This window comes from Macaca thibetana, chromosome 16 (genome assembly GCF_024542745.1).
Source record: "Macaca thibetana thibetana isolate TM-01 chromosome 16, ASM2454274v1, whole genome shotgun sequence".
Taxonomy (NCBI): Eukaryota; Metazoa; Chordata; class Mammalia; order Primates; family Cercopithecidae; genus Macaca; species Macaca thibetana.
Window position 1 is genome coordinate 799,350 of NC_065593.1, and position 27,624 is coordinate 826,973.

General features: G+C 52.8%; 2 protein-coding genes across 3 annotated transcripts in view; one reads left to right on the forward strand and one right to left on the reverse strand.

The window, feature by feature from the left end:
• MAP2K3 (mitogen-activated protein kinase kinase 3) overlaps nucleotides 1-3,806 on the reverse strand; it is a 31,493-nt gene extending 27,687 nt beyond the window's left edge. Inside the window, exon 1 of one of the 2 annotated variants that reach the window (XM_050763929.1) lies at nucleotides 3,527-3,806. In XM_050763929.1, coding sequence (XP_050619886.1) covers nucleotides 3,527-3,575 — 49 coding nt within the window. In that variant the 5' untranslated portion in view covers nucleotides 3,576-3,806. Of the gene's footprint in view, nucleotides 1-3,166; nucleotides 3,474-3,526 lie in introns of those variants that run through there. The other variant, XM_050763930.1, reaches the window with a different exon arrangement.
• Nucleotides 1-27,624, forward strand: part of TMEM11 (transmembrane protein 11) — a 175,669-nt gene that overhangs the window by 80,132 nt on the left and 67,913 nt on the right. The window lies entirely within an intron of this gene.

The window sequence follows — 27,624 nt, forward strand, 5'->3', positions numbered from 1 at the left end:
CAGGAGCTCAGGTCGGGTCCCACCCCAGCCGACCCTGCACAACCTCTGCTCCTCGCCCTCCCTGAGTCCCAGATGCACAGCTGAACCTGAGGTGTCCCCTGGACCAAGGGTAGTAAACAGTCACCGCCACCTGCTCCTGCTCTGTGAGCAAGAGGAAGCAGAGCCCCTTGCCTAACAGAGGAAGTTCCTGGGTGGGGCACAGAGGGCCTGCCCAGGGGTTCCCAGCCTAGTCCGAGGCGCAGGAAGGGGCCACCTCCAGTGCTCCAGCTCAGGGCTAGGTGCCACCTGCAGGACACGTAACCCCCTCCCCACCCACCAGGCCAGCAGGCATCGCCCCTTTAAGCTGTAGGCAGCCGGCTGGCATGCCCCGCAGGTGAGTCAGCACTCAGTGCCCGCTGACTCACCGCCGGAAGCCTCCGCTGCCCCGGCCTTCTCCTCACACAGGCCAACTGAGAACTTTGCTCCCTTTGGGCCCTGGGCCATGGGTTGGCTGACAGAGAGTTTCCTGTGCGTCACAAGAGGGGTGGGGGAAGTCCCCGAGGTGCCACCTCCAGTCTTTCCGACAGCCGGGGGATGGGGGATGGCCACAATAGGCAGGGCTAGGATACAACAGTGCTCCATGAAACCTCAGTGACCCCATTGGGCAGTCAGGAGTCCTATAGCCACAGTCCAAGCTGTGTGAAGATTAGCCATGAAGTGCCCCCACAGGTGGCACTCTTAGGGCAGAAGGGGCAGAACCCACGTTCTGAATGACAACAGGACACACATGGTACCCTCCAAGGACAAATGTGGCTTGCACACATGCCCCCACCCACTGGCCCCAGCGCCGGCCATTTGGCCTCTGATCCCAGCCAGAGATGGCCATGTGGGCAAGAAGGCCAGGGGAAAACCAACAGAGCTGTGGGCCTGAGGGCCTCACACGCTCACGGAAAACTCCCCAGGCCCATGGCAGGAAGGATAGGGCAGGGTACCTGCTGCAAGGCAGGAAGCTCAAAGGTAAAGCTCCAGTAAGGTCAAGCGCCAGCCACTCCCTGCTTTGTTCAAATTCCTTTGAGAAGGTGGAGAAGGGCTCAGTGCTGGGAGGCCCAGTGCCCAGGATGGGGCAGGCACGGGGTGAGGATCTCCACCTGTGGGAGCAGTCCGGCTACTCCATCCAAGCTCAGTTCTGCATCTGTCAAATGAGTGGGATTTTGCAGCGAGTATGCAACAGGCCCAGTGTAAAGCACTGTGCACAAGAGCAGCAGCACCTCTGCCTCAGTCTGTCCTCTAGGTCTGACATGGCCATGAGGACAGGCCCACTGCACATGCTCTGAGCAAGGCCAGGGGTGGGGGCACCCCACCAGCTCAGCTCAGGCATCCAGCATGGGAGCGGCACATAAGGGAGCACCGGGAAGGCCACTGTGGGGATGCAGTCCTAGGGGGAACCCTAGCTCCGCCTGTCACAGCTGCGTGGCCTCAGGCAAGGCACTTAACGCCTCAGTTTCCTTATCTATAAATGGGGCTATGAGGAATAAATGAGAAAATGCATGGCACATGGAAAAAAAGAAGCAGCTCATAGGGTTTTTGGTGAAGGGCATTGCGGCTCTGTCACCACATCCTTCCCCAGATCCCAAAGAGACTACAGGGTCGCTGGGCCTGAGGGAGGTCCCTGACCCTCCATCCAGCTCCCTCAATTTCATCTGCGACCTGGGTCCCTATCTAGAAGTTCATCTTGGCCCTCTCACAGCGTTCTCACCACATCTATGACCCCTCTCCCTTCACAACTCTGCAACTGGAACTCTTATTTTGATCAGGCATTCTCTGCCTGGAGAGCTAAAAAGCCTCCAAAACAAACAGGGCTTCCTACCCTTCCCCAGGCTCTCCAGAGTGGAGAAGTGTCTGATTTCCTGGTTCCCAAGCTCCACGAGGTCTGGGCAGTGCAAGTCCCTCCCCAGACACCTCCCCCCTCAAGTACCTCCTGAGTTACTCACAGTGGTTGGGCAATGGTCAGGGATCCGGCCTCCCACTTATGTAAGGCATAATTATCCTGCCCACCCGGCTCCAGCCACCACAGCAGCCAGCAGCAGGGGCCAGGAAGAGCCCGTGCCCTCCCCAAGCCCCCACAGGGCTCCCACTGGCCTGCGCCCTCCAGAGCAGAAGAGCGGCTGATCCCCGATGAGGGGCCCACTAGGTGCCCGCTGCTAGATGCTTCCTCCTGCTCACTCTGCGGCTGCAGTTCCAGCAGTGGAGGCCTTTCCAGCAAGAAGAATGGAAACATTAGCGAGATGTGTGCAGCCAGTGTCCCCTGGTGAGCACCGGCTCTCCGCCAGGCGCTATGCTGAGTGAACACCTCAGAGCTCTTTTGTATTCACCACCCCACGCCACACTCCCGCGTCCACAGAAGCAGGTGTGATTACTTCCAATTTACAGAAAAGGAAACTGAGGCCCAGAGACACCAGGGAGCTTGCTGGGGTGAAGCAGCTGCAGGTTCAGCTAGGCAGGAGGCAGCCCATTCATTACGGCTACGTCCGGTTTGGAAATCTCTCACACAACCCAGCCTACTGAAACTCCGACGCACCAAAAACATCCTTTCCTCTTCCTGAAAAAAAAATTCCCCTTTTGCCCTCCGAGTCTCATCCTTCCCCCTCCGCATGACAAATCCTGCTGCTGCTGCCACCTCACAAAAATTTCCAGGAAGGCCAGCTACTTGGAGAAGAGCAAATCCCTTGCACAGCCAGCACCCTGGCCTGGCGGTTGGCCCAGATCCCAGGCAGCCAGGAGAGGAATAAGATGGGGTGAGAACCCCAAGTGCAGGGAGAAGCTTGCAACTCAAGACAGAGAGAAGCCAGTAGAGAGGGGGCTGTACCTTAGGGAGGGGTGGGAGGACAAGGGAGGTTCCTGGGAGCACAGGGCTGCAGGACAGGGTGCAGGCCAGCCAGGGAAGGGGCAACATAGGGCCTATAAGGATAAGAAGAGCTGGAGGAGAGAAGGACGGGGAGTTCCGAGCTGGGGTGTAGCCAGAGCACCCGCATAGCGGGTACAGTGAGGTCCCAAACAACAGAAGCACTCTGGGGCCCAGATGGAGACTTAAGTTAAATCCCAGCCTGGATACAGCCCTGGGACCCCAAGTTGGAAATGGGAGTGGGTGCTGCCCAAGGACGCAGATGGAGGCCAGTGTGAATCTCACCTGGGTCCCTCTGAGGGAGAAGACTGAGAGAGTTCCTGTCCAGGCTACAGCCATAAGGCCCAAATGAGGTCAGAGTGAGGCTCCTGACTTGGATGGGGTGAGCAGAACAAAGTCCTAGTCTGGGTCCAGCCTGGGTGATCTCGGGCCTGAATGCAGTCCCAAGGCCTAACCTGGGGGTCCAGGTGAGGACCCAGGCTGCGGCCGGTCCCGGGGCCCCGAACAGGAAGGGGTTCCGGGACCGGACGCCGCTGCCAGGTCGAGAACAGGATGGGGTGGGACCAAAGAAATTCGGTCGGGGTTTGCAGCCCGGCCCCAGATTGGGCGCGGGGTCAGGCCGAGGTTCCGGCCGGGAGCGCCTACCTTTGGACTGGGGCATGCTGGCGGGCTGGCTTGAGGCGGGCGACTCCATGCTGCAAGCGGGTCCTGGACGGCGGTGGGGACTAATCTAGAGGACTGCGGGCTCCACCGGGGCTGAGCACGCTCATGGCTGCGGGCAGACGGCCCGGGCCAGGCGGAGGAGCAGAGGCGGCGGCGGCGACTACTGCAAGGACGAGTCCGCGACGGGCGGCGCCGGAGCCAGACTGGGCAGCGCCGGGGGGACCCCGGCCGAACGGCGCTGACTCAGGCCCCGCCCCTGCGTGTCCGATTGGCCCTTTCGTTTCCAAGGCCCGTCCCCTGCCTATCAGACGCCGGTCTGTCCCTGCCTGTCAATTACACGCCCCACCCTCCGTGGGCCCAGGATCCGGGCCCCTCCCGCTCTCTGTCAAGTCTGCCAGCCGCCCGAAAAACCCAAGTCCGGTCAGGCTCCGCCCACCTGGACTAAAGCCTCGCCCCTCGCGCTGCCCGTCAACACGCAAGCCCCACCCACTCCCGGGACCCACTGAGCCCGCTGCTCCTTGCAAGCGCCAGGCTCCGCCCAGCACCCCCAGACGCGCAGCCCCGGCGGGTGCGATGAGTGGGCGCGTTCTCCCGGGTGCGTCGTCTGGAAAAAACCCGAGATCCCTAAAGGTGGCACGGCTGGGCCTGGCGAGGCGGGCGGGGGTTAAAAGTGCGCTGCTGGGCTGCCTCCTGGCTCTCTGAACCTGCAGCTGCCTCACCCCAGCAAGCTCCCTGGTGTCTCTGGGCTTCAGTTTCCTTTTCTGTAAATTTGACCCGGGTTCAGATCCGAGTCGGCAACTTTGTAGCGGAACTAGCCTTGGTCAGGTCGTGACACCTGAGCCTCAGTCTACGCATCTGTGAGCGGGCGGCGGTGACAGCCGTCTGACGGCGCTGCTCGCTGACACGCACTGAGGGCCCGGCGCCAGCAAACGTCCGCCCGCGCCCGCGCTCCAGGCGCCCGGCCAGGGCGCGGGGTTGGTCGTGAGCTCAGCGATGCCCGGTGACGAGGCAGCACGAGGAGTTGTCGTGGCTGGTTGTTGCTGCCCCTGTTCTACACCGGGGGAAACTGTCTCAGAGGGAGTGAGGCAGCATGCGGTGCATTTTATCCCACGAGCCCGGAGGCCCCATCCTGGCTCTCTCCTGGACCTTGGTTCTCTCCTCTCCTCCTAAGATCTCAGTCTGCCCATCTGTATAATGGCTGGATGGACCAGTCCTCTCTTTGCTCCCACACGGAACCTTGGGGGATTTCAGGAACCGCTGACCAATCTGGCGCTGGGATCAGATGACTCTGGATGTAAAGTCAGGGCTAGTGAAGGCAGAAGGTACCAGGCAAAGGTCAAGGGGTCAGCCCCTGGCCTCCAGGCAGACATGAGTGTGTACCCTGTCAGGGACCTCACGTGAGGGAAGCAGATTCCACCACCTGCTAGAAACGCTTGAGGCCGGGCCTGACCTCTGCTTGCCCAGGTGTAAAGTGGGGGTGATGCAGGGCCCCATGCACACAGAGTGGGGAGGGCCACATGAGATAGGAGGGAAGCCTTGCAGCCATCACCATTCTCTTCCTGCGTCTCCTGTTCACAGGCAGTGGGATGGAAAATCATGAGTCTGGGGCTCAGACAGGTGTGAGTTCCAATACCAATTCCTCCACTTACTAGCTGGATGTCCTTAAAGAAGTCACTGAGCAGCTCTGTGCCTCAGTTTACCTATCCCATGGGGACAAGAAGGTCTCTGAAAGTATTTCATGAGTTCAGGAGTGGGAACACCTGGCCTAGGGCCTGGCCCTCACTAAGTGCCCGGGAAATGTGAGTTCAAAAACACTGTTGGCTGCCTCCATCCTGGCCGTATCATCCCTGGTGACCTGCGCTTATCCATCCATAAAATGGGCATCCAGTAGCAGTTTCCTTTCTACCAGAACTGAAAGGCTGGTCCAGCAAGTTTTCTGGATTCAGGCACCGGCCAACAGCCTTGACTTCTGCTCCCCGACACTCTGCCTTGTGCACTCTGCTCCTTGGGATGTTCAAGAGTCTTAGTGTTGCCCCTCAAATGTGCCAGTGATGGTCCTGCTGCAGGAGCTTCACCCTTGCTGCTTCCACCCAGAACATTCCTCCACTCAAGCCTCCTGGGGCTGGTTCCCTCTCATCCCTCAGACTGCCTCCTAAATGAACACGCCTAAGAAGCCTTCCCATCAGTTTGGGGACCTTCCCTTCCCAGGTCCCCAAACTGAGGCACAACACTCATGCTGCTGATGCCTTTGTCACTGACTCAGTTTTTAACACAGCTCTCCCTCCAGACCATCTGCGCCTCATTCCCTGCTGTGTTCCCAATGCACAGCCCAGAACCAGGTACATAGTAGGTGCCTGATAAATATTTGAGGAATGAAAAAAGGAAGGAGGAAAGCATCCACAGACCAGGGTGAAGCGACTCCAGTCCCGTGCCAACCTCCTTGGCAGCCAGATGACTCAGACGGGCCCTTGCAAACAAGCAGTTTGTAGATTAGTCAGGAGCCCGATAAACAGCCCAGGAATCACAAAACTCCATGTGAGTGCTATAAATAGATGCATGAGCAAAAGTCCCAGTAGGGTGCCTGGGTGATGCAGGCATCTCCATCTGGGTGCGGTCAGGGAAGGCCTCTCAGAGGAGGTGATTTTGAGACTGGAACTTTAAGGACCAGTAGGAGCTTGCCAGGCAGAGAGGCAAGAAGAGCATCGCTGGAAAGGAACAGCAGAGGCAATGGGTTGGAGATGTAAAAAGGGCCACACATGAGGACAGGGTGAGGGGCCAGACTGGGATGCACAGCTGCATTGCTGCAGCTCAAGAAGTACGATCGAGGACCATCAGAGACAAAGGTCTCTTGCCGGCTTGCTATAGTGACATCTCTTGATTTCTTTCTGTCTGTAAGTGGCACAGTAAGGCTGGGGAACTCCATGACCATGCAGAAATCAGAAGAAATGTTTGACATGGGTCACAAGAGGCTGCCTCTTACCTTGACTCCTAGGAGAAAAGTCCCAAACCCGCTGTCTGCGGATGCAGGAAACTCAGTCTCTGGATGGGAAGGATTGTGGCCAAAGTCAGGATGCAAGCATGATCTGAGGTGGACAGGACCTGGGGTGACAGAAGGCTGTAGAAAGAGGCTGACTGAATAGCATTAACTATAAGTTTTGTGCTTCCAAATCACTTTTGGGTTTTTAAGAATTTCTTGATACTCTTAGAGCCTGCTTTCGATTTTGATCCTTTAGTCTTTCTATTTGTCAGGTGCACGAGATTACCTTCCTTTTTTAGCCTTTTGTCTTGTCACCAACCATTCGTACTTGGTGGCCACATACTTGGAAAAAGGCCGCATGATCTTTTTGGCTCCACTCAATGTCTACGACACCCTGCTTCCTTTGCTTGCACCCCACAGACTATTTCCCTCGTCCTATTTACTGCAGCAAATCTCTCCTTAGTTGATGACATTGTGTTTATCTCCCTTTAAAACCCTACCTATCCTGAATGGTCTGTCATTGTCTGCCTTTAAAATCCTTCCTCTTTCTTCTTCCTCTATTCTCTAAATAATGATGGGGCTAAGTTATACCCAAAGCTCACTTTACAAAATATTTCCTTGGTGCTTTGCAGAAAATACCAAATAAAAATGCCATTTTAAAAGAGCTGGGCCGGGCGCGGTGGCTCAAGCCTGTAATCCCAGCACTTTGGGAGGCCAAGACGGGCGGATCACGAGTTCGGGAGATCGAGACCATCCTGGTTAACACGGTGAAACCCCGTCTCTACTAAAAAATACAAAAAACTAGCCGGGCGAGGTGGCGGGCGCCTGTAGTCCCAGCTACTCGGGAGGCTGAGGCAGGAGAATGGCGTGAACCCGGGAGGCGGAGCTTGCAGTGAGCTGAGATCCGGCCACTGTACTCCAGCCTGGGTGACAGAGCGAGACTCCGTCTCAAAAAAAAAAAAAAAAAAAAAGAGCTGTATTTTTTCTTTTAGAATGTAAGCTCCTCAAGAGCAGGGACAATGTTTTCTGTATGTTCTATTTTGCCTAGTACACTGTAAATGCTCAATAAATATTGATGATGGGAAAAAAAGAGAGAAAGAGAGAGAGGCTGACCCAAGCCCAGGATGTGGGCAGCTCCTTCATTCATTCAACAGGTATTCGTTGAGCACTTACTTGTGTGACCAGCACTGCGAACACAACATTGAACAAGATGGGCACAGCTCCCTGGGGAGGTATGCCCTGGTGTGTGAGCCAGACAAGCAAAATGCCTAAGTCAAATTATGACAGGCCAGGCGTGGTGGCCCACACCTATAGTCCCAGCACTTTAGGAGGCCAAGGCAGGTGGATCGTTTGAGCCCAGTAGTTTGAGACCAGCCTGGGCAACATTGCAAAACCTCGTCTCTACAAAAAGAAAAAAAAAGTTGGCTGGGCATAGTGGTATGCACCAGTTACTCGGGAGGCTGAGGTGGGAGGATCACTTGAACCCAGGAGGTTAAGGCTGCAGTGAGCCAAGGATATGCCACTGCACTCCAGCCTGGCAGACAGCAAGACCCTGTCTCAAAAAAAAAAAAAAAATGCTATGGGGAAAAGTAGGGTAGGGGACAGGGTGTGTGTCTGGACATGGGGGCTATAATTTTAAGGAGGGAGGTCAGGAAAAGCCTCCCTGGAAGGTGCCATATAAGCAGAGACCAAAGGACGTAAGGGAAGGGCCCACAAGGATATGTGGGGGAGAAGCATTCCAGGCAGAGGGAACAGCTGTGCAAGTGCCCTGAGGTGAATGGCTTGTAGGTGAGTAACAAGGAGACCGATGTGGCTGGGTGGTGGGAGCTGAGGGGCCCCTGTTCTCACCTATATACACCCCTTGGACGTGCTCACTCCCACGTGCCCCTTCATACCTGTGCTAGTCCACACATCCCAAATACACACGCACACACACATGAACACAAGGGGGTGCACAAGTGTGTATGTGCATGTGGAGGCACCACATGGGCACGTCCACAGACACAACCCACAGGCACAGCGGTGCACATAGTATATGCATGGCCTTGCCACCAGCTGGGGCCTCCACTGCTTGCTGCCCCACAGCGCCCTCTGGTGACCAGGGCATGGCAGTGCTCTAGAGTGCCCAGGAGCTCAGAATCCACTGCCCTCACTGCTTTGACCGCCATCCAGCCTCCTCTTCTCTGTGCTTCCTGCCCCTAGGCCTTCCACACTGCAGCCACAGCCTTCCCAAACACGGCTGGCCAAGTTCTAAATCCTGCCCTGGCTCCGTAGATGGGGACCTTCCAACACTCCAACCCCTGGTGACTTCTCCAGACATCCCTCAGTCCAGTCACTCCCAATTCAAGCTTTCCTCCTTGAACCCTTCTTTGCAAAGGCTGTTCCCTCGGCCAGGAATGCCCTTCCCTGCCTTCCCACCTGACACATTCCCTCCACTCCTTCGAGGCCCAATTCTGAAGACGGGACAGGAGGCCCTGCCTGACACTGCTCTGCCCAGGGCCCCTGCCCCAGCCCCTCTCACTATGGCTCACCTGCCCTGTCAGTAGCTGCGCCCCTGTCTGCCTCTCCCATCGGACTCCTGCTACTTGAAAACAGGGCCTGCGACTGGTTCTCCCCAGAACAGCATCGGGCCATGCTGGAGGTGGTGGAAAAGTGAAAACGTGAGAAGCCTGGAGGCAGCAATATGTGGTTCCTGAGCATCTTTTACTCAGGGGCCGGTTCTGAAGTCGAAATATAGAGAAGGAAACCTCAACAGACGCTCACCTGCTTTATTTAAATCATCATCACTCTCAAATATCAAAAGATGAATTCACACAAGTGACTGGCTCCACTAGCAAAACAGCAAGTCCCATTTTTACAGCTCCTACTCTGTGCTAGTCCCTCCAAGCACAGCATCTTGTGGACTCACTGTGATGCAAGCTGCATGGGGGCAGTGCCTTTGCTTTGGTCACTGCAGTGTCCCTGGCACACAGTAGGTGCTCAGTGAATACTTGTAGAGTGGAGGAAAGTTTTCAATGTCCCAAGAAGGTGTCTACAATTATCATCATCTCCACTAAATGGATGAGAAAATCGAGGCTCAGAGAGGTGCCCAGAAGCATCCAAGACAGCTGGTCATGGCAGAGCTATTGTTTGAAATCTGTTCTGTCAGATGGAGACAGTTTTCCCTGCCTTTTCCTGCCCACACTTCCATTAAAATGTTTTGCAACACCCTGCTTCTGAGCAACACAAACTCCCCTTGAGCTCCCGTCACTGCTTTCTGGAAAGCCGCCAACTCTGCTTGTAACAGAGCAGTTGAGTCTGGCCTGCCCGGTTCCCTGCAGGGTTGCACGGACCACCCCGTGACTGCCCCCAACACCAATCCAGGGGTCCAAGGAGCCTCAACATGGTGCCTCCCTGCCCAGGGTTCTCAAACATAGCACTTCCTGCCCAGCAGGCAGGGGGCAGTCAAGGGGACAACATTTGGTGGCACCTGTTGCATGCCAGGCCTCGTGACTTGACACACACTCCAGGGAAGTGGGTGTGGTTAGACCTTCATCTTACAGATGAAGAAACAGAGGCCCAAGGCTTCAAGCAGCTTGCCCAGGTCCCACCACCAGGAAGGATGACACCAGATTTGTAACCCAGACCATCACCATAACAGCCTACTGTGTGTCGGGCTTTTTAGTTCAAGCCTGTGCTTCATATCTAGATGCCAAGACCACAGGGCTGTTCTTATTGCCCCGTGACGGGTGAGAAGTACTGTAGACACGGAGATGAAGCAACTTGCCCGCAAGATCACACAACCAGGGAGCAGAGAGGTAGAAGCGTCCCAATGGGGCTGACTCCACCACACAGGTGCGTCCAGCATATCTGCCTTCAAAGGGCTGTGCTCTAATCTAAGCCAGGAAGTAGCCAAGTAACCTTGAGCCAATGATTTGTCTCAGCCGGGCCTTGGAGGTCCCCCTGTCCGTTCCCATCAATGCCTCTGTCCCTTTTCGGCCATCCGAGCCTGGGCTTATGTCCCTCCCACGATGAGTGTCTCACCATTTCATGGCAGGGTCTTTCATTCCCCGTAAGCTTGGACCCTTATTAGCTTTTTCTTAAGCAATCCTGAAGTGGTGTCACGCTCAAACCCATCCGTCCATTCCCTGTGCTTCCTCAGCATCCGGTTTTGCCTGACGCTACGGGAAGCACTGAGGATACAGTGAAAAGCAAGACAGACAGGTCCCTGCCTTCACGGGGCAGTGAAAACCTCCTGCCTTTATGGGGCAAGCCTTCTGGAGGAGCTTGAGAAATAAGGCAAATTCAGCATGGATGCACGTAATCTATAAAATAATTTCAAATAGCAGTAAGGGTAGGAACCAAAGTCTAGCTGAGTGAGGTTGCAGAGAAGCACTGGGTAGTCAGAGAGACCTTCCTGGAGGAGCTGTCTTCTCTGCTCAGGCCTGGGTGACAGAAAGAGCTAAGTGAAACTGGGGATGAGGGCTGGCTTAAAATAGGCTGTGGCACATAGCAGGTGCTCAGAGAGTGAGAGGGACTTCTAGCTAACATGGAACAAATAAGGATATGTTTCTCCTTTCCCTCTCCAAATCCCACTAAGATGACAATATAAGGAAAAATGTTTAAGTCGCAAACTTATAAAGAAAAGGACAAAAAGTTGACAGAACTTTTTTTTTTTTTTTTTTTTTTTTTTTGGAGACAGGGTCTCTCTCTGGCACCCAGACTGGATTGCAGTGGCATAATCGCCTCCTGGACTCAAGTGATCCTCCCGCTTCAAGCTCCAGAGTAGCTGGGCCCACAAGCGTGCACCACTACGTGCCACTAATTTTAAACTTGTTTGTAGAGACAGGGTCTTGCCACGTTGCCCAGGCTGGTCTTGAATTTCTGGACTCGAGTGATCTTCCTGACTCAGCCTCCCAAAGTACTGGGATTACAGACGCGAACCACCGCGTCCAGCCTACAGAATTTTCGAAGCTGGAAAATTAATAGTAATCACCTAGGCAGAGTGGAGGAAGCTGCAACCAAATTCTGCATGTCGAGGGGACCATTCAAGGCCAGAGGCCCCCCAGAAACACAGCCTGGGAGTCACAAGGTCCCTCTGGAAGTGGAGGGGCAGGTGGGGACGGAAACAAGATGAGTTGAGAGCTTGTAAAAACAGCACTTGTGCCTTCCAGCTTCCCAGAACCGAAGGTCATGTCTCCAGATTTGAAAGGATCCACTGAGTGTCCAGCTTGATGCAAGAAGAAAACAGGCTATTATGAATTCCCAGGAAAACAAACAACACAAAATAGAAAATGTTGTCACAATGTACTGCACAGCTCAGCTGGGAACAATATTTACATAACCATAATAGTGTAAACACCAAATACTGATGCATTTCAAAACTGATGAAATGAGACTTGGAGCTCACAGGAGGCGAAGCACAGGGTTCATACCTAAGAGCACCAAATCCTCACTGAGGGTCCATGGTAGAGAGCCGGCGGATACTGTCTAAAATCGCAAAGAAATAAAAGAATCTCAGTGTAGAATGCAACTGAGAAATAAGGAGGGAAGAGCTCAAAGGGCCGAAGAAGTGCAGCTGCCATGTCGCGGCGGAACTGGGTCTGTTCGGGGGGTCAGGACCCGGGCTGCACCGGCGATGCGCATCCTGCGGGTAGGGGTGGCGGGTGGGGCAGGCCGCTTCGCGGTCGCCGCCTTGCGCCCTGCAGCCGCGGGCTCCCACCGCTCCCTGCGCCACTGCCTTCCTACAGACCAAAGGCGGCTGCGGGGAACTGGAAAGGCCCACGTGTCCCCAGCATACAAGACCGAAGGAGCAGAGAAGCAGAGGAGAGCAGGGCCACAGAGTGAGCAGGCCAGCCCAGGTCGTCGAAGTTCAAAAATGGAGTATTTTTAGAGAATGTTAAGTCACTCGGGGACTCGCCGGCCGGCCACAACCCCCTACACAGACGCGGGAGCAAAGGCGGCAGCGCAGAGAGGCCGCGGGTACCTCCCGGCCACGCCCTCCAGCCACGCTCCAGCCACGCCCCCAGCCACGCCCCCAGTCCGGGACGGAGTCCAGGGCGAGCCTCTGACTGGCTGCGCTGGCTCACATGGCCGCGCGGGTCGCAGGGCAAGCCGCAAGGGCGAGTGTGCCGCCGCCTCCAGGTTCTCAGCCGCTAGCTGAGTGGTGTGGAGTCCCGGGGTCTGCGCAGGGCCGGCGGAGGGAGCGCACGTGCCCCGGGCAGAGCCCTCCGGCCTTGGCTGGGAGTGTGGCCTCCTGTCCCAGGTCAGAGCTCAGCCCCCAGGGCCGGGCCTCCAAGAGGGCCGCGGACCGTGGGGACGTTGGGCGGGCGTGGAGCCGGACCCGAAGCCAAGCCTCAGATCTGTGCGGGGAGCGGCGTGGCCGACGCTGTTAAACCGTTGCTGTAAAGGCCTCGTTTTCTCTCCCTGAGCGGCTCGCCACATCCCCATGCAGAGAAAAGGCCGCTTCTCCTCTCCCATCAGCTGTGCCCCCGGGTGCAGCAGCTATGGGTTCAGCCCTTTAAAGGTTCAAGACGGTCACACACCCCATACTTTCCCAGCAAGGAACAGGTCTTGCTTGTATGAGGGTAGAGAGGGCATTCAAGTGGTTGGTCTTGGAAAACTGCCATCCGAAGGCTTGCAAACATTCTTGGGTGGAGAGAATAATTTGTCCCCGGTGGAGGAGGGCTGCTGGGTGCTCTTGAGGCCGCTGATGAAGGGAATTCATTTCCTCTCCCGGGTGCCCAGGATTCAGACTGATCTAGACATCTGTTGGGCCGGCCGCCAGGATGCCCCCCGGCGTGCTTAGAGAAGTGGCTTTCTTTGCCCTCCTGAGAATAGATTTACACTGTCCTGAGTCTGCAGGTTATTGTTTGTGCTTGGAGACTTGAGAGCCAAGAATAATCTGCAGCAGGAAGGATGCACCATCTTCAAGGATGCCCCTATACAACAGATCAAGTCGGCCGGGCACAGTGGCTCATACCTGTAATCCCAGGACTTTGGGAGGCCGAGGCAGGCGGATCACCTGAGGTCAGGAGTTCGAGACCAGCCTGACCAACATGGCAAAAACCCATGGATTTTTTAGTCTGTACTAAAAATACAAAAAAAATTAGCCGGGCATAGTGGCGCGAGTCTGTACTCCCAGCTACTCGGGAGGCTGAGGCAGGAGAAATGCTTGAATCCGGGAGGTCGAGGTTGAGGTTGCAGAGTCCACCTTACCCAAGGTGATTCTGACATGAATGGCTTGAGGCAGGAGGAACGGTTGTGAGAGCCTCTGCGGCAGTCGGTGCAGGGCAGAGAAGGAGCAGCCTTGGCCTGGGGACCCTGAGTAGTTCTGTCTGGGCACGGAGGGCACTGAGCTGACACCCTCCTTGGAGGCCACATGGCCCAAACATGGGCACTTCTGCTGGTGACGGGATCTCTCCCTTCTGCCAGCTGGTCTCTGCCCTGCTTGAGCTGGGAAAGTTTGCTAAAGGCTGCAGCCTGGTCTGAGTTGGATGGTAGAAATGTAGGAAATACACCAACACATCAACCATGATGATTTCTGGGCACTGAAATTACAAAGATTGTTTTGTTTTTTTCTTTATACTTTTTCTGTCAAACATTTCTGCAAAAAGTATTATCTTCTGGATATATTAAATTTATAGTATTTTAATGTTAATACAATCAATATAATTGTTAATATAGCATTTTAACGTAAATAAACAAAATATCACCATTATTTCAACTCTGCCTGTTCTTTACAGCTCAAATCCTGCCTCTTCCATGCAGCCTTCCAGGATTACCCAAATTGAGGTCCTCATGGGAAGCCAGAGCCAGGAGGAACATGTCACCATCTAGTGACCTGAGATCCCAGACTCAAATGTTGTCAGGGGCTAGGGTGTGTGCAGTGGCTTAGGGGTAGTGCAGGGAGGGGGTCCTGTCAAATGTGCCCTGATTCTAATCCTGCCCCCACTGTTTTACAGGGACAGGGAAAACAGTGGATCTAGGATTTGACCTTGAGCTGCCTGTACAACCCCTATCCCGTCATGGGTTCCAGCAGATACGTGTTGAGAAAGGAATGATGACCAGGGTTGGGGGAAGTCACAAAATTGCCTCTTTGCTTATCTCCTGCTGTGTCACAAACCACCCTACACTCAGGGGTATGAAACAGCTGGCACAGTAGGGATGGCCTGTCCCTGTGCTATAAGGTCCCAGCCTCGGTGGGATTCATGTGCAGGTTCCTTCACCTGCATATTACCTCCTTCTCACCCGGGCCAGGAGGACTCTGGGCCTGCCTGACTGCGGACGGGAGCACCTCCACCCAGCCTCTGCCTATGACTTCCTCATAGCATGGCAACAGGCATGGAGCACGAGTGTCCCAAGAGAACCAGACGAAGCTGCGTGGCCTGATGTAGCATAGACAGCCTCCCAGCATCACTTCTGCCTCACTCTGTGGGTTGAAGTAGCCCATTTAGATATAAGGGAGGAGACGTAGACCCTGCCTCTCAACGGAGGAATGACAGAGAATTTGCAGCCATTCTCTAAAACCTCCACACTCCTGGAATCTATCGTGAACCGTGACCATTCACAGGGCCATCTGCCACACTTCACAGTCTCTCAGCATGTTTCCTAGGGCAGGGCCCCTGGCGGAGGCTTCCTCCTCCAGTGGGGAGGGGACGGGACCTGGGAAAGACTCTGAGGTTGTGGTGGCAGGTGGGCAGTAGAAGGGAGGCTGAGGGAGGAGGCCAGGGTGATGGGGAGGCTTGGAGCCTCTTCCAGATTAGGGTTGGGGAGCCTGCCAATCACAAAGTTAAAACAAGGCAGGGCAGCGGGTGTGGGAAGGGGAGATAGAGCTTGGTGGAGAAATGTGGAGTCGATAGGTTGATGACCACGTCATCTTTCTAGGCCATGTGCCAGCACCACCTCCCCTGAGCAGCCTTCCCTGATGCTCCAGGTGGGATTACCACTGGCTCCTCTGGGTTCCTGCAAACCCTGTACTGACCTCGAGCCTGCAGATGCAGGCCAGATGTATCTTTGGGTTCCTAGTGTCATCCAGAGCAAGAAAAAGGTACCTGCAGGCCTCCAGGCCTCCCGCAGTTGGAAGGGCCGGGCCGCCTTGGCCAGTCTCCCTTAAGGGCTGCTGCGAGCCTCCAGATAGAGCTCTGGTTCTTAGTAGCTGCTTGGGTGGGGACGCTGGTGCAGGAAGCAGCCCTGCATGGAACAAGGTTCAGAGATGGGGCCACATGAGCTTAAGTGGCGAAGGAAAGGGGATTCCAAGGGTGAATGGGAATGGCAGGGCCTCCTGGAGGACCTTTGTGATGGCTGGTGAGAGCACACGCACAGTTTGTGTGCTCCCAGAACTGTGGGCCAGATTGGGGCCCATCCCACTGAAGGGATACAGCCCATGGATTCAGTTGGGCCCAGCAGTCAGCCACTCTGGCTGAGGAAACAGTGTGCCTAGGTTCAAATCCTGCTCTGCCACTAATTTATTGAGTGAGTCACTAGGTCTCTTTAAGCCTCAGTTTCCTGGTCTGTAAAACCGGACAATAACACAGTAACAGCCACCTCACTGGAGCGAGATCATTTATGCAGTCTGATGGTGCTTCATACCTGCTGGGTGCCCAACAGTCGCTGCCTGCCTCTAGCTGCTCTCCCACTTGGGCGGGCAGCAGGAGAGGTGGATGAGGGTTTGCGGAGTGAGAATGTGAGCAAGTGATGACGTGAGAGCCAGAGACCCTGCAATCGTATCTCAGTGCCAACCTTCCGGGCCGTGGGACTCTCGGCAACCACGTGGCCTCTTTGAGACTCTGTTGTCTCATCTGGCAAATGGGAATCAGAACCTAGACCCAGGTGCTATGGTGTGGCTCTAATGAATGGGAGATGTCTGCAGACACCCAGCACACTGGGCTGTGGGTACAGGCCAGGTGATAGGGAGGGCTATGATGTCTCTCCTACAGGTCCGGGAGGGCGAGGCCGGGCGAGGCCACCTCCCAGGCCTCTCCTCCCATGAACGGTGCAGCTGAGCAGCCTAAGTCAGCTGGCTGGTTTTGATAAGTGAGTATTATAAACAACACACGGCCGGGCGCAGTGGCTCAAGCCTGTAATCCCAGCACTTTGGGAGGCTGAGACGGGCGGATCACGAGGTCAGGAGATCGAGACCATCCTGGCTAACACGGTGAAACCCCGTCTCTACTAAGAAATACAAAAAACTAGCCTGGCGAGGTGGCGGGCGCCTGTAGTCCCAGCTACTCGGGAGGCTGAGGCAGGAGAATGGCGTGAACCCGGGAGGCGGAGCTTGCAGTGAGCAGAGATCCGGGCACAGCACTCCAGCCTGGGCAACAGAGCGAGACTCCGTCTCAAAATAAATAAATAAATAAATAAATAAAAAATAAACAACACACAGAGCACATCCCAGGGCTCTGGTGGAAACTGGGGCTCCTTCAGGGGGGCCTGCTGGAGGGGACCCGACTGGTAGGTATGGGGCACCGAAGAAGCTCCATGGGCAGGTGCTCCCAGCAGTTCTGGGCTGGGAGACACATCATCGTATCCACAATGACAAAATGAAGTGATAAATAATAGTAATAATCATAATAATAATAAGAGCACCCACTACTGGGTGTTGATGATGTCATTTAATGCTCAAAACAACCTTGAGAGAAGATCTTGGCAGAATACTTCCTAGATGCAAGGCTTGCACCCAGAGCATGCAAACAATTCCTACAACTCAATAGTAAGAGAACACCACAACAAAAAATGTGCTATGGGCCAGGTGTGGTGGCTCACGCCTGTAATCCCAGCACTTTGGGCGGCCGAGGCAGGTGGATCATGAGGTCAGGAGTTCAAGACCAGCCTGGCCAACATGGTGAAATCCCGTCTCCACTAAAAATACAAAAATTAGCCAGGCATGGTAGTGTGCACCTGTAGTCTCAGCTACTCAGGAGGCTGAGGCAGGAGAATCGTGTGAATCCGGGAGGCAGAGGTTGCAGTGAGCCGAGATCGCGCCACTACATTCCAGCCTGGGCGACAGAGCAAAACTCCATCTCAAAAAAAAAAAAAAAAAAGAGAGAAAAAGAAAAAAGAAAAACGTGCTAAAGATCTGAACAGACACCTCCCCATGGAAGACATGTGGATGGCAGATAAGCACATGGAAAGAGACTCAACCTGGGAGTCATCCGCAGAGTGCAGTTAAAACCAAAATGAAACCACTGCACACCTATTACAAAGGTGAAAATTAAATGACTGAAAAACGTGCTAAAGATCTGAACAGACACTTCCCCAAGGAAGACATATGGATGGGGAGTCTCTTTTCCATGCACTGATTTGGAAAGAGACTCAACCCTGGGGAGTCATCAGTGGAATGCAGTTAAAACCACAAAGAAACCACTACACACCTATTAGGTGACAATTAAAATGACTGACACAGCCTGAGCAACATAGCAAGACCCAATCTCTACAAAAAATAAAAAACTCACTGGGTGTAAAGGCCGGGCGCGGTGGCTCACGCCTGTAATCCCAGCACTTTGGGAGGCCGAGGTGGGCGGATCACCTGAGGTCAGGAGTTTGAGACTAGCCTGGCCAACATGGTGAAACCCCATCTCTACTGAAAAATACAAAAATTAGCAGGGCATGATGGCAGGTGCCTGTAATCCCAGCTACTTAGAGGCTGAGGCAGGAGAATCACTTGAACCCGGGAGGCGGAGGTTGCAATGAGCCAAGATCGCACCATTGTACTCCAGCCTGGGTGACAGGGCAAGATTTCATCTCCAAAAAAAAAAAAAAAGAAAGAAAGAAAGAAAGAACAAATTAGCTGGGTGTGGTGGCACCCACCTGTGGTCCCAGCTATTCGGGATGCTGAGGCAGGAGGATCACTTGAGCCTGGGAGTTTGAGGCTGCAGTGAGCCATGATTGTGCCACTACCCTCCAGCCTGAGTGACAGAGCAAGACCCTCTCTCAAAAATAAATAAAGTGTAAAAAAATAATAATAATAAAAGGATAATTCCAGGCTGGGCGTGGTGGCTCACGCCTGTAATCCCAGCATTTTGGGAGGCTGAGGTGGGTGGATCACGAGATCAGGAGATCGAGACCAGCCTGACCAACATGGTGAAACCCCATCTCTACTAAAAATGCAAAAATTAGCCGGGCGTGGGGGTGCACTTGTAATCCCAGCTACTCAGGAGGCTGAGGCAGGAGAATCACTTGAACCCAGGAGGCAGAGGTTGCAGTGAGCCGAGATCGCGCCATTGCACTCCAGCCTGGGTGACAGAGTGAGACTCCGTCTCAAAAAAAAAAAAAAAAAAAAAAAAAAAAAAGAAAGATAATTCCAAGTATTGGTGAAGATGTACAGAAACCAGAACTCTCATACATTGCTGTGGGAATGTGAAATGGTAGGATCACTTTGGAAAACAGTTTGACAGTTTCTTACAAAGTGAAATATACCTACTTAGGACTCAGCTATTTCACTCCCAAGAGAAATAACTGTTTACACACACACAAACCTGAACACAAATGTCAGTAACAGCTTTTTCCACTATAGATAAAACCTAGGAAGAACTCAGCTGTCTATGAACTTGGAAAGGGATAAACAAAACATGGTATATATCCATCAATGCAATACTACTCAGTGACAGGAAAAGAATACACTCCCAAAACATGCCACAGCGCAGATGGAGCTCAGATGCATTCCGCCGAAAGAAAAGCCAGATTCAAAAGGCTGCCTACAATATGATTCCATTCACAGCACATTCTGGAAAAAGCAAAACCACAGTGGCACAGAGCCGTCAGTAGTGGCAAGGGACTGGGGTGGGGAGGGGACCAACTGCAAAGGGGCCCCAGGGAAATGTGGGAATAAACGAAATGTTGTGTATGATGGTTGCAGTGGCGATTACACAACTGTATACATTTGTCAAACATCATCAAACCATGCACTTAAATGGCTGCATTTTATTATATGTAAATTATCCTTCATTAAAGCTGAGGGAGGAACAGAGAAGCCCTTTCAATGAAGGGAAGAAACGGTGAGCATTTGGGGCCATTACTGCCATGTTACACATAAGGAAACTGAGGCTCGGGGGTGACATGATGGGCCCAAAGTCAAGCAGAGAGAGAGTCTGTGGTGAGACCGGGATTTGCCCACATTCTCACCCCCAGGACTCTGCCCTGCATTTGCTGTATGACTACAGGCTGGTCTCAGTTTCTCATTCTTTAAAATGGGTAGGGGGACGAGCAAAACCCAGGCCCTCTCAGGCGACAGAGCAGGAAAACCCACACCCACATAATGGTGACACTCAGAGGGACTGCAGGAGCCACCGGCTGGTGCCTGACCCGACCTGGGCTGAGGATGGGGAAAAGCTTCTCAAAGTGAGGATATTTAACCTGGGCTTCAGAGGATGAATAGGAGTTTGCCAAAAGGAGTGTGAGAAAAAGGACATTCCAGATAAGGGGTGAGAATGTCCCATAATCTCCCCAGTCGCTCTGCCTCTTGCTGCCTGAAATTCCACTAGTTCATGCCATTCCTCAGGGCCAAAGCCCGGCTAGTGGCAAACCCCGACAGGAGGAGACATGCAAAACCTATAAGCAGGCTACAGGGAAATAGCAGCAAGGCGGGGCGGGGCCATGGCAATCCCTGGAGATTCTGAGGTTCCAGGGACTGCAGGGACAGAGGAACAGGTGACACAACTGACCGTGTGCAGGGCAGCAAGGTAGGAGCCTTCTCATGGGTCTCCTCATTAACTCCTCACCCCTGGAGCAGCACAGAGAGGTCAGACGAATCCCCCAAGGTCACACAGCAAAACTGGGCGCCGGGCCGGGCCTGCTAATCCAAAGCCATTGCCCTTGATCTAGGGATCAGAGGAAGGTGGAGGCCTGGGGACCAGCTTCCCACCCCAACTCAATGTGTGGCTCAGGCAAGTAACTTCTGTTCTCAGGCCCTCAGCTTCCACCTCTGTGAAATGGGCTGCAACAGAACCACCCTCACAGAGCTCTGGCAGGAAGACAAAAGACAAGGGGACAGGAAGTGCCAACTCAGCCTCTCCTGCCCAAACACCTGCTTGCACGCGGCATGAGGAAAACAGAATTAGGGAGGGAAGTCAGCTCTGAGAAAGGACCCTCCCTCTGCCTCTCTGGGCCTCAGTTTTCCCGTCCTGCATTGGGGGAGGATTGGGCTGAATGACATGTCACAAACCAGGGACCATTTCTAGCACCCATATGTTTTGTTTCACCCCTGTGGTCACTTTTTCCACCTTTTCCTCTGAATTTTTATTTATGTCAAATGTAAGCACACAGTAAGTCAAGAGCAGAATCCACAGCCACCATCTGGTGCGACCTGTCCGGGGCTGACACTCTGCCCACGTGCACACTCCCCTCTCTACACACAGCTATGTGCTGTTTTCTGAATCTTTTTTTTTTTTTTTTTTTTTGAGACAGAGTCTTGCGCTATCGCCCAGGCTGGAGTGCAATGGCAGGATATTGGCTCACTGCAAGCTCCACCTCCCACGCCATTCTCCTGCTTCAGCCTCCCGAGTAGCTGGGACTACAGGCGTCCGCCACCACGCCTGGCTAATTTTTTGTATTTTTAGTAAAGACGGGGTTTCACCATGTTAGCCAGGATGGTCTCGATCTCCTGACCTCGTGATCCACAAACCTCCCAAAGTGCTGGAATTACAGGTGTGAGCCACCACACCCAGCCCTGAATCATTTGAAAGTAAGTTACTGGCCAGAAGCAGTGGTTCATGCCTATAATCCTAACGCTTTAGGAGGCCAAGGCAGGAGGATCACTTGAGGCCAGAAGTTCAAAACCAGCATGGGCAACATAACTAGGCCTCCCTGACTCCCTGATCTTTATCTAAAAACCATTTAAAAGAAAAAAAAAGAAAGTAAGTTGTTGACTTTGTGACCTTTTGCTCCTAGTCTGTCAGTATGCACCCCCTGAGAAGAAGGCCATTCTACAAGACCATGATATGCTTACCTCACTGCAAAAACCGCTGTAATTCCACAGACATCTAATACACAGTCCACATTCAAACTACCTAGTTGTCCCCAAAATGTCTTTTATGGCTGGACTTTTTGTTTCAAACTAGGAGCTAACCAAAATTCAGATGTTACATTTAGTTTTATCTCTTTTGGAGTGAGCAATTTTTTTTTTTTTTTTTTGAGACGGAGTCTCACTCTGTCACCCAGACTGGAGTGCAGTGGTGCGATCTTGGCTCACTGAAACCTTCTCCTCCCAGGTTCAAGCAATCCTCCTGCCTCAGCCTCCTGAGTAGCAGGGACTACAGGCGACTGCCACTACGCCCAGCTAATTTTTGCATTTTTAGTAGAGATGAAGTTTCACCATATTGGCCAAGCTGGTCTCGAACTCCTGACCTTGTGATCCACCCTCCTCAGCCTCCCAAAGTGCTGGGATTACAGGCATGAGCCACCGCGCCCGGCCTCTGTCACCCAGGCTAGAGTGGAGTGGTGCCATCTCTGCTCAGTGCAACCCACGCCTCCCGGGTTTAAGCCATTCTTGTGCTCAGCCTTCTGAATAGCTGGGACTACAGGCATGTGCCATCACGCCCAGCTATTTTTTGTACTTTTAGTAGAGACGGGGTTTTGCCATGGTTTGGCCAGGTTGGTCTCAAACTCCTGGCCTCAAGTGATCCCCTCCACCTCAGGCTCCCAAAGTGCTAGGATTATAGGTGTGAGCCACCTCGCCCAGCCTGTTTATTTTTGAGACAGTGTCTCACTCTGTTGCCCAGGCTGGAATGCAAAGACTCAATCTGCTCACTGCATTCTCAGTCACCCGAGCTCAAATGATCTTCTCGCCTTGGCTTCCCATCCCAGCTATTTTTTGTAATGTTTGTATAGGCGGGGCCTCACTCTGTTGCCCAGACTGGTCTCGAACTCCTGAGCTCAAGAGATCCGCCCACCTTGCCCTCCCAAAGTGCCGGGATTAAGGGCATGAGCCATCACACTCAGCCAAAATGAATTGCCATTTAAACATCAAGAAGTCTCACATTCTTATTTAATTTCCAGCTCCTACTGAAAACCAGAAGACTTAGCCCAGGGATCCCTTGTGGAACAACTTGCTGGAAGGAGCAGAAGCTGCCCCCGGGACAGACCAGGTGGTCCCACTTTGCCACACTCCACACTGCTCTCTCCTGTCTGACACCCAGCCATCTCTTGCAATCCTGTCACCTGCCTGGGTCCTACACCATGGAATTTTTTACCCTCAATTAATTCCACATAATGTTTTTTATTTTATTTATGTATTTATTTTTGAGACGGAGTTTCGCTTTTTTTGCCCAGGCTGGCGTGCAATGGCGCATCTCGGCTCACTGCAACCTCCGCGATTCTCCTGCCTCAGCCTCCCTAGCAGCTGACATTACAGGCACGCACCACCACGCCCGGCTAATTTTGTATTTTTTAGTAGAGACGCGGTTTCACGATGTTGGCCAGGCTGGTCTTGAACTCCTGACCTCAGGGGATCCGCCCACCTCGGCCTCTCAAAGTGCTGAGATTACAGGCATGAACCACTGCACCCGGCCAATTCCAAATAATCTTTAAGGGCCTCAGGTCTCTTGAGGGTGGGGGACCACCTCATCCTGGGTAGGCAACTGCCCGTCAGTGCCAGTGGCTTCACAATGCACTGACTTTGTAGCCACTTATTCTCTGCTCAGGAGATCAACCTCCAGACTTACCCTCACTGGGGTTCAGATCCAAATTCCATGAGCTACCACCAAGGATACTTTTGGAAAGTTCTAAGGCTCCTCAGAGCCCAGTCCCTTCATGAGTGCGACTCCTGCTTCCCAGGGTGGGTGTGAGGACTGGATGAGAGAATGCTAAGGAAGCACTTAGCATAGCACCCGGCCTGGGAGGAGCCCTGGGGTGTCATTTTCCTGAGAAGACAATCAGGTGGGTGGGCGGAAACCAGTACTAACACACTCATCCATCGCAATGCAGTGAAACACTGGAAATGACCTAAATCCCAAAAAGAGGGAGCTGGATAGATCATGATCATATCCCCGAGATGAAAGAATCAACAACTGAGACAAAGAGGACGTATTTTGAAATGACCCAGATAGCCATCGATAAAGGACTGCTGTATCCAGGAGAACGGTCAGGCTCTTCCGGCTGCGAGCGCCATGTCCCTCCACTCCGTGGACCGCTGCGCTATAGGGAGAGACAGACGCGTCTCCAGGAGAGACTGCTAAGTGACATGCCAACGTGTGGGTTAAAAGTAGGGGGAAAGAACGGCCGGGCGCGGTGGCTCACGCCTGTAATCCCAGCACTTTGGGAGGCCGAGGCGGGCGGATCACAAGGTCAGAAGATCGAGACCACGGTGAAACCCCGTCTCTACTACAAATTACAAAAAATTAGCCGGGCGCGGTTGTGGGCGCCTGTAGTCCCAGCTACTCGGGAGGCTGAGGCAGGAGAATGGCGTGAACCCGGGAGGCGGAGCTTGCAGTGAGCCGAGATCGCGCCACTGCACTCCAGCCTGGGCTGGGTGACAGAGCGAGACTCCGTCTCAAAAAAAAAAAAAAAAGTAGGGGGAAAGAATATATATTTGTATTTACTTGTATTTATGTGTGGAAAACACTGAAGAATTCATGAGAAACAAGTAAAAATGCTTCCCTGTGTGAAGTGGAGGCGCTCTGGGCAGAAGGCAGATGGCAGAAAAAGGCGGTGGTACCCACTTTCTCAGTACCCACATACACTTCATTTTAGTTTCTGAAACATGAATATATTACCTAATCAAAATTGTCTTTTAATATATTCTCTTTTTTTTAATTTTTAAAGAGATGTTTCCCAGGCTGGTCTCAAACTCCTGGCCTCAAGCGATCCTCCTGCCATGGCAGGAAATGCTGGGATTACAGGTGTGAGCCAGCCCACTCAGCCTAAAAAATATTCTTACAGAATAATTCTGTGGTTTCCTATATATTAACAAAGGAAAATGATCACAGCATATTGTTAAATTGAAAAAAAAAAAAAAGCTATAAAACAGAGAATCTGATTTGATTACAGTTTTGTTGGAAAACTTTTTTTTTTTTTTTCTTTGAGATAAGGTCTCGCTCTGTTCCCCCAGGCTGGAGTACAGTGGTGCGATCTGGGCTCACTGCAACCCCTGCCTCCGGGGCTAAATCGATCTTCCCACCTCAGCCTCCCAAGAAGCTGGTGCACGCCACCACGCTTGGCTAATTTTTGTATTTTTGGTAGAGACAAGATTTCACCATGTTGCCCAGGCTGGTCTTGAACTCCTGGACTCAAGCGATCCACCTACCTTGGCCCCCCAAAGTGCTGGGATTTCAGGCGTGAGCCACTGCATCCAGCCTTGTTGGAAAACGTTCTATTTGCATATAAACAGCTCCATGTGAGCAGGGCTTTGTCTGTTCACTGCTGTGTTCCCAGAATCCAGAACATACCTTAATTGCTCAATAAGCACAGTGTGAGTGAGCAAGTGAATGAATGAGTGAATGAGTACATGAATGGATGGTTACAGCATCAGGAAGATGTCTGAGGGCATGTGGCCAAACTGAACAGTGGTGAATTTATGACTTTTACCTTCTTGATATTTTTCTGTGTGTTCCAAAAATTGTAAATGAGCACTCCTCATGCCTCTAATCAGGAAAGAAAAACCGTAAAGGCAGGCCAGGCATGATGGCTCACGCCTGTAATCCCAGCACTTTGTGAGGCTGGCAGGTGGATCACTTGAGGTCAGGAGTTTGAGACCAGCCTGGCCAACATGGTGAAACCCCGTCTCTACTAAAAATACAAAAATTAGCTAGGTGTGGTGGTGCGTGCCTGTAATCCCAGCTACTCAGGAAGCTGAGGCAGGAGAATCGTTTGAACCTGGGAGGCGGAGGTTGCAGTGAGCTGAGATCGTGCCACTGTACTCCATCCTGGGCGACAAGAGCAAGACTCTGTCTAAAAAAGAAATAGAAGAGAAGAGAAGACAGAAGGAGGGAAGGAAGGAAGGAAGGAAGGAAGGAAGGAAGGAAGGAAGGAAGGAAGGAAGGAAGGAGAGAAAGAGACAGAAAGAAAGAAAGATAGAGAGAAAGAAAGAAAGAAAGAAAGAAAGAAAGAAAGAAAGAAAGAAAGAAAGAAAAGAAAGAAAGAAAGAAAAGAAAAGAAAAAAGAAAGGAAAAGAAAAAAGAAAAACAGTAAAGGTATGAAAAAAAATGCAAATGCTCTGTCTGCAGGTGTCAGGACACTGGGGTCTGGGCAAGGGAAGGAGGTAGACTCACTGGGAAGAAGCTTGGGCTGGTGACCAGCACGTGTCCCACATGTCTTGCCCACACTATTCTGCCCTAGCAGCAGAGCCAGGCTTCCCGGGGCGGGCAGCTCAGGAGCACAGAGAATCAGGGCTGCAGGAGCCCTGTGGAAGGCCTGTGACTGGCATCAGGCCACACAGCAGGGCCAGGATGGAACCAGGCCTGCTCAGGTGTCAGCCTCCAACACCAAGACACTTTGATACTGGATGAAGTAATTCACACTTCTTACCTCTGGTTCACAGATGGGGAGTAGAGCTAGATAGAGGCTCTGAAGACAGATTCAGCGTCTCATCCCAGACCTATCTGTCACTAAACTTTTGTTGGTGCTCCTCCCTCTTCTGCAAGCGGGCAGTAGGATCTGGGCCAAGCCCAGGAGCTGCCTGCACATGCGGAGGTCCTCAGGCTGCTGTTGGCTGTTAGGATTCTGAAGCTGCCTCCCTGGAGTCGGTTCCCTGGCCCCACAGTGGAGATCAGAAAATCTACAAATGTCCAGGGAGCCCCTGGGGAGCCCCGAAGAGACTGCGCACTCCTGGAGACAGAACACAGAGCGGCTGGGTTTGAATCTGACTTTGCCACTTGCCAGCATGTAACCCAAGGAAGTTACCTCCGCTCTCTGCAAAGCGAGGCTGAACTGAGCACAGTACCTTTTGCACAACACTGCCGTGAGAGGGAAGCGCTCAGGGCCACAGGCTCTGCCACTGCTGTCATTATGTGTAGGGAGAGGACAGCGGTCCCCTGCTCTTCCCCTTCCCCTCCAGGGTTCATCCCCCACACCAAGGGCAGAGCGGTCTTCAAAACCAAGGCCAGTTCATCATTCCCTGGAATCCCACACAGCTGTGAAGGGACAGACTGCTGAGCCGTGTAGCACCCAGGTGGCCATTCTTTTTTTTTTTTTAATTATTATTATTATTGTTTATTATACTTTAAGTTCCAGGGTACATGTGCACAACGTGCTGGTTTGTTACATAGGTATACGTGTGCCATGTTGGTTTGCTGCACCCATTAACTCGTCATTCTTTTTTCTTTTTTGAGACAGGGTCTCACTCTGTCACCTAGGCTGGAGTTAGGTGGTGCAATCACTGCTCACTGTAGCCTCGACCTCCTGAGCTCAAGCAATCCTCCCACCTCAGCCTCCCAAGTTGCTGGGGCTATAGGCATGTGCCATTACACTTGGCTAATTTTTTTATTTTCATAGAGACAGGGTCTCACTAGGTTGCCCAGGCTGCTCTCAAACTCCTGGGCTCAAGCAATCTTCCTACATCAGGCTCCCAAAGGGCTGGGACGGTAAACTGTTTTATAAGTTGGTAGTGGTCATGCTTAAATGATTACATATGTTTGTCAAAACTTGCAGAGCATGCTGAAAGAAATCATTTTTACTGTATATAAACAGTACATTAAATCTTTCTTCTCTCCTTCCTTCCTTCCCTCCCTCCCTCCCTCCCTCCTTTCTCTCTCTCTCGCTTGCTCTCCTTCTTTCTTTCTTTCTTTTTTCTTTCTTTCTTTCCTTCTTTCCTTCTTTCTTTTCTTTCTTTCTCAGTCTCACTCTGTCACCCAGGCTGCAGTGCAGTGGTACCATCTCAGCTCCCTGCAGCCTTCACCTCCTGGGTTCAGGCAATTCTCCTACCTCACCCTCCCAATTAGCTGGGACCACAGGTGCACGCCACCACACCCAGCTAATTTTTGTAATTTTAGTAGAGACAGGGTTTTGCCATGTTGGCCAGGCCGGTCTTGAATTCCTGGCCTCAGGTGATTGGCCCATCTCAGCCTCCCAAAGTGCTGGGATTATAGGCATAAGTTACCATGCCCGGCCATAAACAGTACATTTAATTTTTTTTAATGAAAAGAAAACCAAACTCCTCAGCCACAATACAGGTACATGAGCTTCATTTTACTAT